Source organism: Rhineura floridana, chromosome 1 (genome assembly GCF_030035675.1).
Source record: "Rhineura floridana isolate rRhiFlo1 chromosome 1, rRhiFlo1.hap2, whole genome shotgun sequence".
Lineage (NCBI taxonomy): Eukaryota > Metazoa > Chordata > Lepidosauria > Squamata > Rhineuridae > Rhineura > Rhineura floridana.
Genome location: NC_084480.1, coordinates 39,237,609 through 39,258,489, shown reverse-complemented (window position 1 = coordinate 39,258,489; position 20,881 = coordinate 39,237,609). Strand labels below are relative to the sequence as shown.

The following is a 20,881-nucleotide window of genomic DNA, read 5'->3' as shown; positions in this document are numbered from 1 at the left end:
TGTTTCAAGCACAGAGGCCGAGTACATAAACCTCTCAAATGCCTGTACAGAATTATGATGGTATGAATTATTGATGAAAGACGCAGCCATGTCTGTTGCAAAACCATATGTGTTATATGAGGACAATCAGGCATGTATTGCTTTAGCGCAGTCAGAAAGTCACACCAAGCGCACGAAGCATATCAGTACGAGGTTTCACCATGTGCGAGAATGTGTAAAGACAGGACTAATCACTTTAAGATATTGTGAAACAAAAGCAATGCTGGCTGATGTGCTAACAAAACCTCTCCCTGAGGACGATCACAGAAGAATCATATCAGCTCTAGGCTTAAGATGATGTATGTATCTGTATATGTAACATGAACTGTGAAACATATGTATAAATGTGTAATGCGTTCCTTAGAAATCAAAAGATGGGGGAATGTTACCATTTGCTGACAGGCAGTAAGTAGCATAGGTTTTGATCCCCAAGGATGCAGGGGAACAAAGAGTTAAAGAGACATGAGTGAGCTGAAACAAGGCTCAGGTTACAGCAATCACACAGCTGCAGGAATTTGTTGCTAATTGCTAGAGGGCCATAAAATGGGGCTAGAGATTCCAGCTAGTGTGGGGGTGTGAGGAGAAAAGTCAATGAGAAGTGTATTGCAGAAAGTGCTTGCGCCGCGTAAGTGTCTATACCTGTTTCAAGGACTTGTTTGTGAGCAGCAAATAAAGTTCTGTTTAAACTACGCTCCTGTGTACGTCTGCCTATTACGTTCTACCTGGTTCTGAAGGTCCACCGCTAACACTGTCAGCATCAGCCAAGAAAAACAAGCTTCTTCCTATACAGGGTCAGCAAGCCTGTAAATTCTTGACCAGAGCTTTCTGTTCGAAGCACGACTCCAGTATTAGGCAAGCAGTTTGCAAAAGCAATAAGCACCCCATGAATCAGTGGTATGAGACAAGAATTATGGGACGGGGAATGGGGTATGCCACACTAAGCTTCTTGGTTGTACATCTAGATGTCTTCCAGAATTCCCCCCCCCTACACACATTAATCCACATGAGGAGGAAGAGGCAGAAACGGAAGAAGGGGAATCTGCTACCTGCACCTATGCTGGAATACCAGTATAATTTTCATCATGCAAAAGAATTGACACGCACCTAAAGGGCAAGGAACGCATTGTTTGCTGGGATGCCTGTCGTGTGAGCAGCTGCAGCTAGTGCAAAGCTCCCATGATTTTCCAGGTTCCCAAGCTTGCAAATGGATTATTTCTGGAATCATTTATCATGCAAATGAGCTCTAAACTTGCATTATAGTCCACTAGATTTCTGGAACTGGCTTTTACATCATATGAAAGATCAAATAAAATGTGCAAATTTCTAGATAAGAAATCATCAGAATAAGGGAATACAGTGCAGTGTGAAAGAAGCCCTGGTTTACACTTGCAGCAGAATGAAGTGGTAGAGTATGCTGAGGTAGAATAACAGATTGCCCCATTTCTGGCTGCAGTTGGGGGGATACCGTTTTTTGAATGTTGCCCTTAAAACCAGTGAGTCAGACTACCAGTTACTTTGGTTCAGTTCTAATTCAGGTTCACCTTCAACAGTAGTTCTAGTTTGATTCCAGTTCAGGCCAATAAAGCTTCAGAAACTGCTTCGGCACACAAAAAAACAGGCTAAGTTCTGGTTCTTGAGAGAAAATGTAAACATAAGACACATTTTTTATCATGATCTTTTGCAGAGTGAACATACAAAAAGCCCTGCTAGATCAGAAAAAGGCCCATCTAGTCTACATTCCAGTTCTCAAACTAGCCAGGTACATGTCTACGGGAAACCTGCAAGCACAACCTAAGTGCAACAATACTCTCTTTTACTTGTGATTCCCAACTACTGGTATTCAGAGGCATACTGCTTCCAACTGTGGAAGCAAAACATAGCCAGCATGGCTGGGAGTAACTGATGGCCTTATTCTCCATAAATTTTATATTGGATTTCTGTAGCGACAATATGAACTTTAAATTTGAAAATGTCCATTTACTTAAGTTGATGGCAATGACAAGGCAATCTGAGCTGATTTGTACTTCTCACATCTAGATTTATTCTGAGTCTCCCAGTATTTCAAAATCTTTACATCTTTATTCTATGACCTAGCCTCAGATGAGTCCAGAAATGGACCAATCTTGTTTAATTGAATGCATAAGGCCATGACACTTGCTGCTTCAAGTTGCCTCTTACTTTAAGAAAGGATTCCAAGTCATCATAATCTTTTTCTGGGTGTATAGTATGCAGATTAGAGTCAACTGATGTTTCTGTATTCATGCCATCACAAATGACAGGCTTCATCCTTTCCCTTGTTGACATGAAATGACCATGTCAGACAACAGCAGCTGAGATCTAGGATCTAGGTATATTGCTGCAAATATAACAAAACATATTTTTCACATTTTTTCAGGCCTAATAACTCACTAGAAAACTTGCTACTTTTAAGATTTCAGCTGCCACTTCAACCATGTCCCATAGACCCAGGCTAAGACTGAAGCCATTTGGTCGCTATTTTAGCAGCTGTCATGTCCTAAATTGTTATCCAGTCATTATCACTGATGTGGACATCATGGTTTGATATTGCAATGTTTGGCAAAATTCCCATGGTTCCAATCATCACTCCAACATTTGAGTGCCAACTTGTAGGCCAATCCAGGATGGGCATCTTCCTTTTTATCTTTTTTTAGAATGACTGTTACTATTTGGTTTCTTAGCTTCTTGATTATATAGTGTGCTTTTACAAAAAGTCAAGCACCTCAGTGCATCATCAACTGCTAGTTGCAAAGCGACAGCAAACAGCTTTTACTTTAAGAACTAGTGAACTTTGTTTCTAAAAAAAATTAGCAATGTCTGCAAGCTCTTCCTTGAGTCTGCCTTCTTCAGTAGATGAACTGCATTCATTCGAACTGTCTTCTTCCTAATCATCGCTAGAAAGCTCTACCAATTTTCTACATTTGATCCCCCAACTTTGGGTTCCCTTTCTTGACCTTTTGTATCATCAGTGGCCTTGCTTCAACAGGAAAATGTCATCGACATTATTGTTGTTGTTAATTAGATTTATATCCCACCCTTCCTCCCAGTAGGAGCCCATCCCATTGTGGATGTTGTTGGCAAATTAATCCTATAATTTGAATCTATTGTTACCATCTCTTCATTTTTTTCTTCCAACATATCCATAAATAAAAGTTCAGCATACATTTTTTACCATATTTGATCCATTCGTGTTACAAAATACAGCTGCAAGGTTGTATTATAATTATATATGTATTATAATTATATATGTATTATAATTGTATTCTAATTAAGGATTAAGTGGTCATAACCCAGATTTTCAGGTACTTGGATTACATTGCACATATTGGTGGCTATTTCTCTAATGTTGTGTGTCAAGTTCTGGGAATTGATTTCTATCATTTCATAATTGAAGTTCTTGAAGGGGTCGATTATATTGTTAAATCCTAAATCTTCCATGAAGAGTACTCTGGGTAGAGGGACTAACAGTTCAGCCACTCTAACAATTGTAGCTCTGTGAGGAGAATTGGAGTCTCCTAACAACTCTCAGCACCCTTCACAGACTACACTTCCCAAGATTCTGTGGAGGAAGCCATGACTGTTTATAGTGAAATAATAATGGAATAAATGTTTTGTGTGAATATGATCTAATAAAATTACAAGTGAGTAACTTGTTCCAGCTAAGTCTCAGAGTGAACTCATGGCTTTCATGCTTCCAGAGCCAATCACCCAAGCTCTGTCTCTTCCATGAGGAACTGAAAGCTAATAAGATAGCTTGGAGACTAATCTGGGTTTCTTGTTGCAGTTTTCTGCAGCCACTCGAGGTTGCACAGCTGGAGTAGAACTGAAAAATAAATTTCTACAGGAGGGATAACATACTCTGGAAGACTGAAACAAAATTCAAAGTGAATTTTGATCGGCTGGAGCACTGGGCTGAAAACAACAGAATGAAATTTAACAGGGATAGGTGCAAAGTGCAAAGTTATATACCTAGGAAAAAGAAACCAAATGCACAGTTATAAAATGGGGGATACTTGGCTCTGCAATACTACATGCGAGAGGGATCTTGGGATTGTTGTTGATCACAAGCGGAATATCAGTCAACAGTGTGATGTGACTGCAGAAAAGGCAAATGCTATTTTAGGCTGCATTAACAGAAGTATAGTTTCCAAATCACATGAAGTACTAGTTCTCCTCTATTAAGCAGTGGTTAAGCCACATCTTGAGTACTGCATCCAGTTCGGGATACCACACTTTAAGAAGGATGTGGACAAACTGGAACAGGTTCAGAGGAGGGCAGTGAGGATGATCAGGGAACTGGAAACAAAGCCTTATTAGTAGAGATATGATAGCATACTTCAAGTACTTGAAAGGTTGTCACTCAGAGGAGGGCCAGGATCTCTTCTCAATCATCCCAGAGTGCAGGACACAGAATAATGAGCTCAAGTTGCAGGAAACCAGATTTCGAATGAACATCAGGAAACATCAGGAAAAACTTCCTGTTAGAGTGGTAAGCCAATGGAACCAATTACCTAGGGAGGTGATGGGCTCTCCAACACTGGAGGCATTAAAGAGGCAGCTGGACAGCCACCTGTATGCTTTAATTTGGATTCCTGCATTGAGCGAGGGCTTGGACTCAGTGGCTTTATAGGCCCCTTCCAACTCCAGTATTCTATGATTCTATCACCCCTAATAATCAGGTTGTCGGCTGTAGTTTTTTACTAGATTATTCCCCTGAATTTAGCTCCTGGCACACAATGTATTTGATGTGCCCTTGTTTCAGTTGCAGCTGATGCTTTAATAAGTTAAATAAATGGATAGTATTTACCTTCCCACAGAGATGGTACCATGACACTTTGTCACCAGAGCTGAGACACTTATTGTTCCCCTCATGTCTCTTGTCAAGATCAGGACAAGACAGTATTCTGCATTAACCATAGCTTCTGGACCATTCTGGACACACAGGGACATTTGTGGTAGGGCAGTGTGTGCTTCCAAGCAGTTTGTGCCTTCATGCACAATAGGGCTCATATGTCATCCATATGATATATCCATAAGGGAGAATATTATATCTATTAATGGCCATCATACCAGAGAGAGCCAGATATTAGAAAACCTATATTCTTGCTCAGAAGAATGCATAGGCTGAAAGACTGACATGTCTTGGTGATCAAAAAGCCACATGAAGCTTAGTATACACAAGTGAACTCAGTCCAATTGATACTGGTTTGGTTGCCTTTCTTGGAATATATTGAATTATACAGCCACAAGAGTGGCTGTATACTATAGTCAGCATGGATTTTTCGCATTCCACAATGTTAAATTGAAAATACCCCCCATGCCATTCTGATGTTTCCCATAAGCTCATTTCAAAACAAAACCTTACAAAACTTATAGTCCTGAACTCAGAAACACTTGCTTAACAACCCTCTCAATTTTCATGGTGATACACAAAACAGAGAGAATGGAGAGTTCAAAGTGTAAAAAGAGATGGAGAGAAAGCAGACCCCTTTGGACTTTTTTCTGTCAGAGTTCTCATAATTTTGTTGAAATTAATTAAAAATCAGCCATGTTCACAGAGTACCTGTAATCCTATTACTGACCTTGCCCCATACTCTTACCTTCATATTCTGCAGTTTAAAAGTTAAAAAAAATGCCTGGCTGAGTTTTAATTAATTTAAGAAATTTTGGCTTGAACTCAATGATAATGTCAGGCATGCTCAGTAAGAACCAACTGTCAGTGTTCTAAAAGCCAGAATCACAGCTGCTTGGCTTGGCTAATCAGGGGGCCACACCCACGCCAGACCTTTATTCCACTTTAGACAGTCATGGCTTCCCCCAAAGAATCCTGGGAAGTGTGGTTTGTGAAGGGTGCTGAGAGGAGACTCCTATTCCCCTGACAGAACTCCAGTGGCCAGAGTGGTTTAACAGTCCACCACTCTGACTGAAGCTCTCTGAGGGGAACAGGGCATCTCCTAGCAACTCTCAGCACCCTTCACTAACTACACTTCCCAGGATTCTTTGGCAGAAGACTGTCTAAAGTGAAATAAAGGTCTTTAGTGGATGTGGCCCGGGACAGCTTTGGTTTAAATTTGGGTGGGAGGCTACATATGCCTGCTGTAGAATAAAAGGGTGGGGGAAACCCTGAAAAAGAATGATAATGTTCACAATGTTTTCCTTTTGGAAAGGAAAGGGGCTTCCCCTCTGCTCAGCGCCCACCCACCCAATCTCTTCCCCTCCCCTCCCCCTCCCTCCTCCCCTTGTTCCAACATTATAAAGTAGCAAGATGATTCTGAACCATCAACAGTGTCAAATATAAACTATATAGAATCCTACGGTGTATGGGTGTGCTGTATACAGTCAATATAGTTGCAGGAAGTGAGTTGCGGTTTAAAAATGTAATGAACCATCATCATACACCTCCTTTGGGACTAACTTTAAAATCTTGCATCTTTACAGGTGAATTATGGGAAGGTGTACAATGACAGTAGAAAGGGACTCAAATTCACAGTCTCTCATGGCTGCAGTCCAGAATTTGTGTTTGTGCCATACAGTAGCACTATTGCTATTTATACAGTTTACTCAGGAGATCTAAGAACTATGCTTAGGGGACATTATAGTTCCATTGACTGCTGTGTATTTCAACCTAATTTTCAGGTAAGTGCTTTAGCTGATTTTTAGGCTGTTTAACGACATTTATCAGACTAGTTGTGTTTAAAATAATAATGTGTGCCTGATTTATGTAGGGGTAGCACAAGATGTATTAATCTGGACCTAATAATAATTGTATTACCCACATTTCACCTTGAGGTCCCAGGGCACCTTGCAACAATATAAAATGCAACCTTAAAACAATTTAAAGCAAAGTACAATTGCAAAAATAGGGTGGGTCCTAAAAATATACATCTAGTATCATGTCCAATTGGCCATATTCCTCTGCCTCTACAGCACAGCAGTATTTAAAAGGTGAGATGCAAAGGTGAGATGCATTGCACGCCACACAGGTCGCTAGAGTACCAAGGTGACTTACATGCGCCACAGTGACAGCACTCAGGAGCGGTCATATAAATGGCTCTGCATATATCACAAGGGCCTCAAGAGGAGTGCCAGCCATGTCAGCTGGAAAATTCCCTCGAGCAGTTAGGGATCCATCAGATTCCAGTCTATGAGTGCAGACCATCTCACTGAGTCCCTCACCTTTGCAGAGTGGAGTATCTACATTCAGCCCAAACCTCAGGAGTGGGGATCGGGATCCTGCAGCTAGATCCTTACTTCTCCTACCTCCCATAAACCAAATTTGATAGGGGCTGCCTATCTGTCAATCACTTGACTGTGCATTGAAGCCCCAACAATCAGTTGATTGTGAGGACTTCAGAGTGTCACACAAGACTCTGCCAAGGGGCTTGAAGGAGCCCTATGCTTTACTTTGAAGTTCCGATAATGAGCTGATCCTTGGCACTTTAGAAGCCAATTGTGTAGCACTTTTGAAACCCCAGCAGTCAGATGATCTTCGGGACTTCAGAAGTACTGCATATGAGGCTTCCGACACACCAACAACCAACTGATTGGTGGGGCTTCAGAAGCCCATTTTGGCCCAGCTGCCTTTTTACCTGTGCACACCTGATATCGTTATGGTGTCATGTGATTGGCAAGTGGGTATGCTTAGCCAAAATGACCTGGTGAGCCAAATGGGGAAGCCTGGTGGGTCCTAATCAGTTCATAGGCTGGAGGTTCCCATCCCTGCTAAACAGACTTTTAATAATTGGACAGCAGTATTTTATTGTAGGTTTGAACTTTAAAACTTTCTTGTTAATTTAGCTTGCTATCTAATTTAGCCTGCTGTCTGACATTGATCAGTTGATATATTGTATCTCTATTGAGGTATGATTTCCCATTTAAAACAATATTCCTTGTCCCCCTTCACCTATCAGTACAGTTCCCTCCAAATACATGGGTCTTTAACAAAATTAAATAGCTGGTATCATCTTGCGGGATTAAACTGGGTACATAATTTTTTTATAGCCTATGACTATAGTAAAAGTTTTAGCCATCATGGCAATGCGTTGCTTTCAGTGGGAAAAGACATGTGTGTGTGTGTGTGTGTGTGTGTGTTAAAGTTCAGCCAAAGGCACATAATGCTACTCAAGTGTGAGCACAAGGTGCCTATACTGCTTAGTGGGACATATGTGAAACTCCCCCAACCTTCGTAATATATATCTTTAAACTGCTCTGTGTGCTTCCAAGGTACACCTGATATGGAATTTCCACCAAAGTACATTTGATAAGGAATTTCTACCAACACAGCTATTAAACATATGAAACCTTCATGTTGAAAGTTTGACAGCATAGTGTGACATTTATGCTGACACAAATTTATGAGTTTGTTGTCCTGAATAAAATTTTCCTCGTCCCTCACAATTTGCCTGATTGAGGTTTGAGTTCATGCAACAGCTTAGCTTTATTCAGATTCCAGAGGAATCATTTTTAGATCATGATGTGAAAAGAGGCAAGGTTGCTAAAACTGTAATGCTCCATTTAGAAATAAATTGACTTGTTATAAAAAGTCTTTTCTCAGAATTATCTTGTCCCAACACCTTTAGAATCAAGTGTAAAACTTAAAGATTGATATGTAATTCTTTCAAGAAATGCTGTAGCTGCTCTGTATGGCAACTAAAATGGGATCCTGAGCACACCTGGTGCAGCAGAGCCAAGAAGTCCTGCCATGCTTGCCTTAAAAACACCTTACTTAAAATGGCATAAACTATTGATTACAGATTGGTTTTGATTCCTTCATGTCAAGGGTGGGGAACCTTTTTTTCAGCCTGAGAGCCTTATTCCCTTGGGGGCAGGCTTTTGTGGGCCACGTGCCAATTATGAATGTGGTCAGAGGAAAAATGAGCAGAGCAATATACACATATTATTTATGTTGTTTATTATTACATGTATATCTTACCTTTCCTCCCAAAGGGAGCCCAGGACAATAAGCAACACTGATAAAACACTAAAACATATTTTAAAAAAAAAATCTCAAACCAAAACATCTCTAAAAACAATTAAAATACAGATATAGACTGGGAAAAGGTTTTTACATAAAAGGCGTGTTGAAAGAGGAAGGTCTTCAGTAGGCGCCAAAAAGACAACAGAGATAGTACCTTGTCTGATATTTAAGGGGAGGGAATTCCAAAGGGTAGGTGCCACAACATTACAGGTCCGCTTCCTATGTTGTATGGAACGGACCTCCTGATGATAAGGTATCTGCAGGAAGCCCTCACCTGCAGAGCGCGGTGATGAACGTGGGTATATTTTGTACAGTAGACCACATTCCAAGTATGCAAAAGTCAGAGGTTTCTATGTAGACACACACACTTCTCTAACTAGGTAAGCAAGAGCCATTATTACAATTCAAGGAGATATTCTATCCAGGCAAAAGGAATCCAGGGTGCAGAGCAGGGCTAGTGAGAGCTGTAGCCTGCAGCGTGGGTGTGGCTTCAGAAGAGTCCCAAGAACTAGATAGAGAGGCTCAAAATTTTTCACTCCTGATTCATATGTTACAAAGGTACCAATTGTCTTCCATAAAAATGGTGTAGACTGGGTTTGGAACCAAGTCCTCATTGAAGAAAGAAACATTGGTACAAAGACAGAAGAAAACATTTTTTATTTTCCCCAGGTAGCATACCATCAGGTGGGTAGTAGCACCGCCTGGTGTCCAAAGGCAGGAATGCCGGAGTCAAGACTTCAGCTGCTCCATCCGGCTTGACCCCATTCCATTCCTGCCTTTGTCCTAGGTTGGATCCTTTAGTCTTAGCTCTGTGAGTTTGTTCCTTGTTGTTCTTGTTAGTTCTTTTCTTCAGTATTTGTCTTTTCTCTTTTGTTTGTACATTTTATGTGTGTTTTAAAAAAAGAAAAGAAATTGTTTTATTTTCAGGGGGTGTTTCTCCCTGGGTTAGGAGTCTGCTAGGGCTGGTGGGTCTTCCCATTCCAACTTTTCCTTCCCGTTCCCACCCATTCCTCAGAGTCTCAGCCTTTCCCCTCAGAGCTCGTTCCTTCAACTCGCCCAGCCTTTTCCTCCGCAGCTCATATCGCGGCCCCATTCCCCCTACTCTGGTTTCTTGGAGCTTGCTATTGTGGCTCCAATGGTTGCTAGCCCCGGCCCTGAGGCTGCAGCCCCAGCTGTCTCTTCCCTTTGCCTTCCTTTCATGGCAGCGGCTCCTGACTGCCTTGGAGCTCGTGCCTGCGGCTCTAGCCCTTGCCCGCTGTCCTTTTGTGGCAGTGGCTCCCGCCTCTCCTGCCTGCTGTCCTTTTGCAGCAGCGGCTCCCGCCTCACCGGGGGCTCATGGTTGCAGCCCCATCTCCTGCCTCTGTTGGAGCTCGCAGCTGTGGCTCCTTCTCCTGCCTGCCGCCCTTTTGCGGCAGCAGTTCCATCTCCGGCAGCAGTTCCCGCCTACTTTAGAGCTCACTGGCTGCCGCCCTTTCGCAGCTCCATACAAGCTCACAGCAACTCTCTGATCTCCCCCGCCTCGTCTGCTCACAGCAGCTGTTCTGCCCTGCCCCACCTGTCTCTGGAGCCATTCAAATGACAGTTTCCTTTCCCCAGGCTGCTTTAGGCGGCTTTAGAAGGTCGCAGCTACTGCCTCATGCCATATTTTGCTGGCACTATAGAGCCACCATTTTGTATTCTGCCATTTTTGGTCATGTCTTCCTCCCATAGGTGGCCATTTTGGATTGCTTTCCCCCCACTCTTTTTCTCCAGTCACCATTTTGGCTGTCATTCCTCCATCTTTTTTCCTTCTCTATCCCTGGTCTCGCTATTTGTCCCTGACTATCTGTCGCTGGCCTCCTTGTGTTTACTCCCCCCTCCTTAGATAAGGGACAAACAGGGGAATTAAGGGGACAAGCACAACAGAGAAGAAGAGGAAGGAGCAATAAAGAAGGAAGAAGTAATAAGGAGTCATAATTTATAGAAATAAAATAAAAAAGGGAAGAACGAAAAAGTAAAAGGAAGGAGTTAGCTGCTTTGAGGTCATACCGCTCCTCTCTACCATGGGCACGTTCTACTGGCCACCCTCAATCCACTGCATTCCTCTATCTGTGTGTGAAGAGTTGGCTGCTTTGAGGTCATACCACTCCCCTCTGCCATGACCATGTTCTACTGGCCTCCCTCGATTCACCACACCCCTCTACCTGTGTGTGTGTTGATTGCTTGCCCACCGCATCCTGCAGTCTGTACATGTGTGACATGATTGAACGCCTTCACTGGACTATTTATATCTTGCCTGGTACTGCTCCCCTGTACAGCGTACGTCCTTACCATGGCTGAGCTACCTTCCGCTGCACCTAGAGAATTAATTACAGGACCACAGCTCATCAGTGATGTGCAGCCGCTAGTCCCTTCTCAGCCACCAACAATGCAGGCCGTGCATACAGCCAAGTCATCTAAGCATAGGCCTTCCAAGCACGCCCCTTCCAAATATACAAAGAAGTCACTTCTTTCTGCTAAACAGACAGCTGACAGATGAGCTCATTAAATTTCCGTCTTCACGTGTTGCTTCGGCTAACAACCAACAGAGCCTGGAAGCCGCTATCCATTCACCTGCTGAGTCTTTGGAGGAAGAATTTGAAGGTTTCCCAGAGCAGCCTCCTGTGGTACCCCCTCGCCAGGGAGTTCTCCCTTCACAACTCCAAACCCCAACGCCTGAGCAGCCTGGGCTTTCCGCAGCTCCACCACAGCCTCAGCTGTCTTTCGATCCTCTGGCATATGCCTCTCCTTTGCAAGGTCTGCTTTTGAACCAGGCATTTCTCTCCCAATTCAGAGATGCGCTGCTTGGTTCCATCTCCTCTGAGATTCAAAGGCCTACACATCAGACACGACCCTCACCGTCATGTGAGGTTGGTCCAGAACAACAACGGGCTTTGTCTCCTAACCCCTTTGACTTCACCAGAAGTAGGGCCCATCATGCCCCTGAAGCTGAGGCTGATCCACTCAATCCCTTCATCACCCCAGAAGGGGAGGAAGCAGAATGGAGCGGGGAGTCGGATGCAGAGGGACAGCGCTCACATTGTCTGTTTGATTCTTCAGACTATGTTATGTTATGTTATGTTATGTTATGTTATGTTATGTTATGTTATGGTTTATTTCTAGGCTGCCTTTTGGCCAGAAAGGCCCCCAGGGCGGCTTACACACAAATAGAAAAACACAATACAAAATGCAAATAAAAACAACACAATTTACAAAAATTCAAGCCAACAAAATCCTAGCATTTCTAAAAAGCAACGATGGCTAAAAACCAAAAGCATTCATCTTCCTGGTAAAGGACAGTCCCCAGAAAAATGTAACTAAGAGCAGGGGTGAGGGAGCAAAGCAGGTGGAAACGCTTGCTCCCTGATGGTCCCACCACAGACTGCAGCTCCTCCTTATAAGGTCCAGGCAGAGGGGTGGGGCAAGGCAGATGGAGAAGCTTGCCCTTGATAGCCCCAGCAGTCTCACCCCTGCAGCAGTACCTCTCAGTCTGCAGCTCCTCCTGATAAGTCCAGGCAGACGATCTTGCCTTATTCCGCAAAGCCTTAAGTACTCTGGGTCTTGAGGGGCCCATAGCTGAAACCTCATTGGCTCCAGTCAAGGGGGCAAAAGTACTGAAAGCTCCCAGGTTTTCAGTTTATTCTTTCCCAGTGCCTGACTCTCTCAATAAAATGGCGAAAGAGGAATGGGGTCATCCTCTTCAGGCATGTCATGTGATAGCGTTTGCTAACAAATTTTATTCACTAGACCCCCAACCTCATGACCTTTTTGAAAGTTCCTTCAGTGGATGGGCCTATTTCTGCTCTTGTTTTCGGATCTCTTCTTCCCAAGGAAGGTGATTCGCAATTCAAAGACCCATCTGAACGGAGACTGGACTTCACTCTTCAAAGAACCCACAAAGCTTCGGCATATACAATTCGAGCTTCCTGCGTGGCCTCCCTAATCACCAGAGGCTTGATGATGTGGCTTAATGAGTTACTTGATAACCCAGAGACTGACCATGCCAGATTGCGCCGGACCCTGGTCAAGCTACACAAGGCTGCAGCATTTGTAACGGATGCATCACATGACGCAACGCAATTTGCTGCTAAGGCCATGTCCGTAGGGGGGATGGCTCACTGCACCCTCTGGCTATGCCACTGGGATGTGGACAACACCGCTCATATCAACCTTGCCATGGCTCCCTGTTCTGGTTCCCTCTTGTTTGGGGATGAGGCCCTCAAGGCTGTGCTCATTGACCCCAAGGATAAGAGGAAGCCCGTGTTAGCCACTACTAAACAAGACAATTGCAGAACCGCCCGCAGATGGTCGCATTACCCATACCAGCAGTCCTTTCGGTCTTCACGGCCTGCAGGTTGGGGCCGTGACTTTTGGTCCTCGAGAGGCTACTAGAACAGACAGCGATTCTTTGGTCGCAAGCAGAATCAATTCTCTGGATGCTGGAGGCATACTCCAGCCGCTGGATATGGAGGGCATCAGCAGCGCCGATACTGACGCCATCCCAGTAGGTGGCAGACGTCTACATTTTGCCAGAGCCTGGAGACATATAACAATGGATGCATGAGTGTGAGATACTGTGAATCAAGGTTACTTGATAGAGTTCTGGGGGTTTGCTCCTCAAAGGTTCCTATCATCCTCCCTCTCCATCTCTCCTGAGAGGCAGGCAGTGATGACAGAGGCCATAAGCCATTTGCTGCCTCTATAGGCACAATAGAGCTGGTGGATCCCACCAAATTCTACTCAGGTGTCTTCACAGTGCCCAAAAAGACCTTTCATGGAGGGTGATCCTGGATCTTAAATTTTTCAACACCTTTGTCAGGCATTGACTCTTCAAGATGGAGTCCCTAGCGTCAACTGTGGAGGCATTTCAGGAGGGGGACATTTTTGCTTCTATAGATCTGAAGGAAGCATGTTTCCATTCTGCCCAACCACCAAAAATTCCTGAGGTTCACCTACGACCATGCTCACTTCCAGTATTGGGCCCTTCCGTTTGGTCTCTTGTTAGTGCCGAGGGTGTTCATGAAGCTGATGGTTGCTCTGGTTGTGTACCTTTGGCTCCAGGGGATCCACATCTACCCCTACCTGGATGACCTCCTGGTGAGGGTGCACTCCAGGTCCCAGGCATCCACCCATGTACGCCTCATCCTCAGTGCCTTGAAGGAACACAGCTTCCTTGTGAACTTGGAGAAAAGCCACCTGATTCCGACACAGCGTCTTCAGCACCTGGATGCCATTTTAGACACATCTTGTGCAATGGTGTTCCTGTCCCAAGAGAGAATAGCTGCCACCCTTCACACCGCTCACCACCTGATGACCAGAAGGATGGAGGATGTGATGATTCTAGCCAACGCCCTGGGACTCCTCATTTCTTCCATTCACATTGTCCCTTGGGCTCTCCACCATACCCAACCACTCCAGTGGGTTTTGCTACCTTTTCAGCTGGACATTGCCAGCTCCAGACACAGGAGGGTACATCTCTCACCTTGTCTGAGGGCATTGTTTCTTTGGTGGATGGTGGCCAGAAATCTGCAGAAAAGAACTCCCTTCAGAGAACCTGAGAGGATACTGATTACAACCGATGCCAGTCTCCTGGGGAGAGCTGCCTATTGCAATTCCGTCTTTGTTCAAGGCCAGTGGCCGGCTTCCGAGCAACGCCTCAGCATAAACTTGCTGAAGTTACAAACAGTGCGTCTGGCCCTCCTCCACTTTCACCCAAGGCTCCATCTGATCAACATCCTCATTTGTACTGACAACATCAGTATGAAGGCGCATTTGAACCTTCAAGGGGGCACATGGTTGAGGGCCCTCCAGGTGGAATAGACTCTCATCTTCAACTGGGCCAAACATCATCTGCATTCCTTGAGAGCAGAGCATCCCAGCGGCAACCTCAATATAGCAGCAGACTGGCTCTGAAGACAACGGGTTCTTCCTTGGGAGTGGAAATTGCATCCCATGGTATTCTGTCAACCTCATTGTCGATTCGGTCTCTTCATCAGTGATCTCTTCGCCTTGTCTCAGAATGCCCAACTTTCAAGGTTCTTTGCCCAATACCATCAACAGGGTGCTGAAGCAATCAACACATTGACAACCTCTTGGCCAAGAGGAATACTTTATGCATTCCTGCTGGTTCCTCTGCTGGCACGCACGATCAGGAAGATACATCTGGGACATGCACGGATTGTTCTCCTGGCCCCTTATTGGCCACGCAGGCCATGGTTTTCAGATCTGCTGGCTATCTCGACCCAGGAACCGTGGCGTCTACCATCGTCACAAGAACTGCTATCTCAAGGTCCAGTTCATCATCCGGACCCCGATTGGCTGAGTCTGACAGCCTGGGTGTTGAACAGAGCCACTTGAAGCATTCAGGGCGCTCTACAGATGTTATATCTACCATTTTGGCCTCTAGAAGGCCTTCCACAGGCTACATATATCAAGCCACATGGTCAGCCTTTGCTGCATGATGTTTTAAACAGCAACTTCATTCCTCCAGGGCTAACATTAATCATCTACTTGATTTTCTTCATGCAGGTCTCTTGATGGGACTGAAGCCTAATACCCTGTGCAGGCAAGCCTCAGCCATCTTGTCCATTCTGTCCACATGAATGGACCAGCCTTCTCTGGGAACACACCCCTTCGTCAAGCATTTCCTGAGAAGGGCTTCTCTCCTGTCACCCCCTGTGTTCCATCAATTTCCTTCCTGGAGCCTTCCAAAAGTCCTTCAAGCATTACAGCATCCTTTTGAGCCTCTCAATTCTGCATCGTTACATTTGCTCTTGTACAAGGTTCTGTTTCTTGTGGCATTTACTTCAGCCTGGAGGGTATCAGATTTGGCAGCCTTGTCCACTGCACGCCATCTTTGCATCTTCCACAATGACTCTGTGAAGTTGCGTCCAAACTTTACATTTCAGCCTAAGGTTTCTTCTGTCTTTCATTGTAGTCAGGATATCATTTTGCCCTCACCTGGCTCATCCCCTGGAAAAGGCCTGGCACACCCTGGACATACGTCGAGCCCTTAAGGTCTTCCTGTCCAGGACCCAGGACATACATCTATCTGAATTTCTTTTTGTCTCGTTTCATCCAAGGACATTGGAGAAGAAGGTCACTAGCTCAATGCTTTCTCATTGGTTGCGGGCTTGCATTACCCTGGCCTATGAGTCTCTTTGGATACCAGTGCCTCAGTACATCACAGCCCACTCTACGAGGTTGGAAGCCACTATGGTTGCCTTCGCAACCAACGCACCCACTGCAGATATTTGTAAGGCAGCTGTGTAGTCTACTCTTAATACCTTTATTAGACCCTATAAAGTAGATTGTTTGGCCTCAGCAGATGCCTCATTCTGCAGCAGGTACTATCATCATTTTAGGCAGCCTAGGCCCACCCTGCTGGGACTGCTTTGGTACATCCCACCTGATGGTATCCTACCTGGGGGAAATGGACCATTGGTCTCACCTGAAGGGTCATTTCCCCAGGTTTCATACCATCAGGGCCCTCATTGCTGAGGGCGGCTGCCTAGCTAGTCTGCAGATAATTTTTTTTACTATTCTCTAATTTCTCTTGAACCTATTTTTATCCACTAGGGTTAGGTTGCATCACCTGTGTTACTTACTACATAAGTTGTGTTACTGCTAAGGCTGTTCTTGATGTTTTTACTGTTTATGCATATTTTCTGTCAAGAAGTGCATTACTATGTTTGCTGCTCCTTGCATTTTTCTCTAAGCATGTTCTGTCTGAAGAGAGATGTCCGGATCCAGTGTACAGTTTGTCTGGAATGGAATGGGGTCAAGCTGGATGGAGCAGCCCAAGTCTTGACTCCTGCATTCCTGCCTCTGGACACTTGGCGGCACTACTACCCACCTGATGTCATGATACCTGAGGAAACCACCCTTCAGGTGAGACCAATGGTCCATTTTATATTCTCTTTTCCTGTAACAGTTTCTTTCCCCTTTCCTCCCCATTACACTAATACACCAGAACCAAAGTTGCCTTTAAAATAAGCGTGTTCTAGATTCCTAGCCTTGGTCATAAATTAACTCCTAGTTAATGAAGATTTAGTTTATTATTTATTTATTGAATTTATATCCCACCTTTCCTCCCGAAGGAGCACAGGGCAGCAAACATAAATAAAACAATTTAACAAGAAAAAGGAAAATATACCAGAACCATTTAAAATATCGCAAATTACAATTAAAAACATTCTAATTTCATCAGTGATCTTCAGGTTGCCAGGAACAGGTCCCAAGCCATTTAGGGCTTTGTCCGCTTGTAATAACACATTGAATTGGACTCAGTAGCTCACTGGCAGCCAGTGCAGTGCTTTCAGGACCGGTGACATGTGGTCCCATTGGGCTGCCCCACTTACCCTGCCTATCAGCCACATTCTACACTAGCTGCAACCTCCGGACCATCTTCAAGGGCAGCCCCACATATAGCACATTACAGTAGGCCAGGCGGGAAGTCACCAGAACATGAACAACGGATTACTCTACTGATTGAAATAAGTGCATTCTTTTGGCCTTAGTAAAACATGGTTCAGAAGTGAAATGGAATAAGATAAATACATTCAGAAGTGAGATGAAATAATCATGTTTTCTTGATTTGTGAGACACCCTGAAAGCCTTTTTTGGCTAAATGGTGCAGGGGGGAGGTTAAATGCTTTAAATAAGTAGGTAAGTTGAAGTAAATGGAAATAGATAATGCAATAAGCTAAAATCATATCTTGGTATTAAAGAAATAAAATTACAAAAAAATACATTTATGCGTTATGAAAATTGTAATTTAGGAGCTATACTAAAGTTACTTTATATTTTTATGCAGAATTAATTCTGTAATCCCCTCTTCTACAGCCTCAGTGCAAGTATATTGGTTTTATGTGGTATGTGAATAGAACTCTTGCGCTTGGCTTCAGTGTGACTTCCTAGCATCTGAAGATGCAGCCTTAAATGCACTTAGTGGGAGTAGGTTCAGTGGGACTTGGGTATAGAAACACTTCGGATCACTATTAATCCTGTTGAAGTTGCTGGGACTGGGGGAAGATTTCAGTATGAATGCTTTAGTTCCTTTTCCCAGATGTTACATTTTCCTATTTACATTTTGTCTCAAGCTTACCTTCTTCAGTATGCAGTAACTGCTCTGTGACTTTTTATTTATTCGTTCATGGCAGGAACTTTATAGTAGTGGGAGAGATGGCAATATCCTTGCCTGGGTACCATCTCTGAGAGAGACAGAGTCTGATGATACTTCTGAAAAGGTAAATAGCTTTTCAGTAGAGCTATCCAACTAGAGCATATATAGACAAGGGATGTCTTGTGTATGTGATAATAAAGGAAGAAATGCCTGCAGGTTTCTTCAGTGAGCAACAAAGCCATTGTAGAAAAGATTTGTCACTGGCATGGGTGGGGTGACAGATTGTAGCTCCACAAGCCTAAACCCAGTATCCATTATGTTTATGTGGCTGTAGCGCAAGGCCTGATATATAGTGTACCTCTGCAGAATCATCATATCAGTACTGGATGACAGTTAACAAGCAGTGTAGTATGGGCCCAGGTTATGGGATTGTGTGACTCAGTGTTAAATGTAAGGAATCACATGCATTCCAGGCATGGGCAAGATATTTATTCCCCACTTTTTTTTTAAACAGTGCTGGGCATCTAATCCCAATTTGGATAACCCTCCCTTCCTTCTTCATTTAGCTTTTCCTTGTCAGAAAAATGTAAATGTCTTGAGAAGTTAAGATACAAAATAAAACACATACAGAACTGAAATTACTGGCTGAAATCCCACAGTTGTGTTTCGCTGCTATGGTGCACTTTTTGAGGATATGGCCAGAGCTTGGGAAAGTTACTTTTTTTGAACTACAACTCCCATCAGCCCAATCCAGTGGCCATGCTGGCTGGGGCTGATGGGAGTTCTAGTTCAAAAAAGTAACTTTTCCAAGCTCTGGGTATGGCCTTATACCTGTTAATAAGCCTCCTCAATGGATTGGGTTTCACGTACATGTCTTCTAAGAGTCTTGTATATTAGGATCTTTGAACTGTAGTAACAGCATGTCTTCACAGATTTACCCAGTAGCTTACACTCAAACAGGTCTTTTCCAAAACAGAGATAACATTTGTTGAACACACAGTTTAAATATACACATTCATTACCACAATGCAGAAAAGCTATGGATTTCTTCTAGCAATGACTCAATCAACACACACACAATATACAAAAACAAGCAAGAAAGAGGAGGAAGAATGAATCCATAAAATGGGAGGGCAAAGGAGGAAGCAAACAGTCCCCCAAACAGATCTAAAATTCAGTCACACGCATGCTCAAAGATAGGAAGAGGGAGCAGATGTGGAGGCTTCAGTGTGCAGGTAAAGGACCTCTAGGATAGGGAGCAATTGATACCTTTCCTGGACCCCAATGGACTGTTCCTGAAGAAATAAAATGGGGGTGCGTTAAAATTCCTGGATTAGGAGGAGACAGTGAAGAAAGCAAGAGGGAGCCCATACAAGGACTTTTGAGTAGTTGTAGTAAGAATCTCCAATTCAACAAGCAGGGGTCCACAGGGGCAAGACCTGGAGACAGTGAAAGAAAAGTTTGGGGGGGGGCAGATAACAAGTCAGACTCTTGGTTCTTGTGCTGGAACTAGATGTTCAGGAGCAAAGTGATTCACCTATGGAGAGCAGATCTGAGCAATGAATAGGACTGCAGTCAGGTTGGGACTACAACATTTGAACAACATGGTCCTTGAAGCCTGAGGTTTTTATATCTTTTTAAAGAAAGACTTCAAAGAGCATTCCATTACTGAACTGGTAACAATGTGGTACATAAGATGGTATATTTCCTATAGATGGGCCAAGGCGATAATCAACAGGGTAGCCTGCCAGAATACTTCACATTTCTCTTGTGGCACAGTATTGTACTATGGGCTTGATGGGATCACATTCTCCAAACTACGTCCTCTATACATGACACAACAATACCTCCCTTGAGATGACCAATTTAAACCTTTAGGTACTTTTTTGTATTAGACTTCCAGTCTCCCTGCTTTTCTTGCACAGGAGGCCAAACTAAAGCCATATTAAAATACCACAAGCAATGCTGGGATGAAGCATTTTTCCAGCTCTTACAGCTAGCAGCCTGCCATCTCACCTGAAAGGAAGGGTTTGATTAAAAGGCTTTGGACCAGTCCACACAACTGGCTCCTACCTATCCTTGGTCATGAGCCTGTCTTTACTCATTTGGAGAAACAGAATATGCAGAAGTGCCAGTCATAGATATGGCATGCAACACTTTCCACAGTTTTAACAGACCTTTTTCTAGCTGCTTCAGTCAGGGAATTGATGTAGACTGCATCCATTTACAAGTTAACATCCTAACATTGTGATTTTGTTTTCTTTTTCAATTGCAACCTCAGCAATGCTTAAATCCTGCTTATGAAGATGCATGGAGTGGCAGTGATGATGACGGATGAATTCTTAATAAGCTGTTGTAATAAAACTTTCACTCATGCACACTGTTTTCTGAATAAATGATATTGGCGAACTGTTCCAGAACCAACTTAACTTTTTTCCAGGTTTTTGCATCTAAACTGCAAATGGTGAGATTTCCCTCAAACAGTTGTGTTTGGGGTTTTTTTTCTACTGTGTACTTTTTCCTTTTTAAAACAATACCAGAGTTTATGTTCTATTTGACTTTTCATATTCTCATTCCCTAATTCAATCCAAAGCAATAATTCAGTTAAAAAGTGGGAATACCCCTCCTTTTTCCTTATTCTCTTCCATAAAAAGCAGAACCGGCCTGCTGGAGAACATAATTCCAGGGCATGAGTTCCCTTCATC

General features: G+C 43.7%; 1 protein-coding gene across 6 annotated transcripts in view; it reads left to right on the top strand.

Moving 5' to 3' along the window:
• The window catches only part of ERCC8 (ERCC excision repair 8, CSA ubiquitin ligase complex subunit), an 88,756-nt gene extending 68,204 nt beyond the window's left edge, over positions 1 to 20,552 (top strand). For 5 of the 6 annotated variants that reach the window (XM_061618743.1, XM_061618733.1, XM_061618782.1 and 2 more), the window contains 3 exons: positions 6,496 to 6,693; positions 18,214 to 18,300; positions 20,458 to 20,552. In XM_061618743.1, the coding sequence (XP_061474727.1) occupies positions 6,496 to 6,693; positions 18,214 to 18,300; positions 20,458 to 20,514 (342 nt within the window). In that variant the 3' untranslated portion in view covers positions 20,515 to 20,552. The remainder of the gene's footprint in view (positions 1 to 6,495; positions 6,694 to 18,213; positions 18,301 to 20,457) is intronic. The other variant, XM_061618763.1, reaches the window with a different exon arrangement.
• The last annotated feature ends 329 nt before the right edge of the window (positions 20,553 to 20,881 follow it).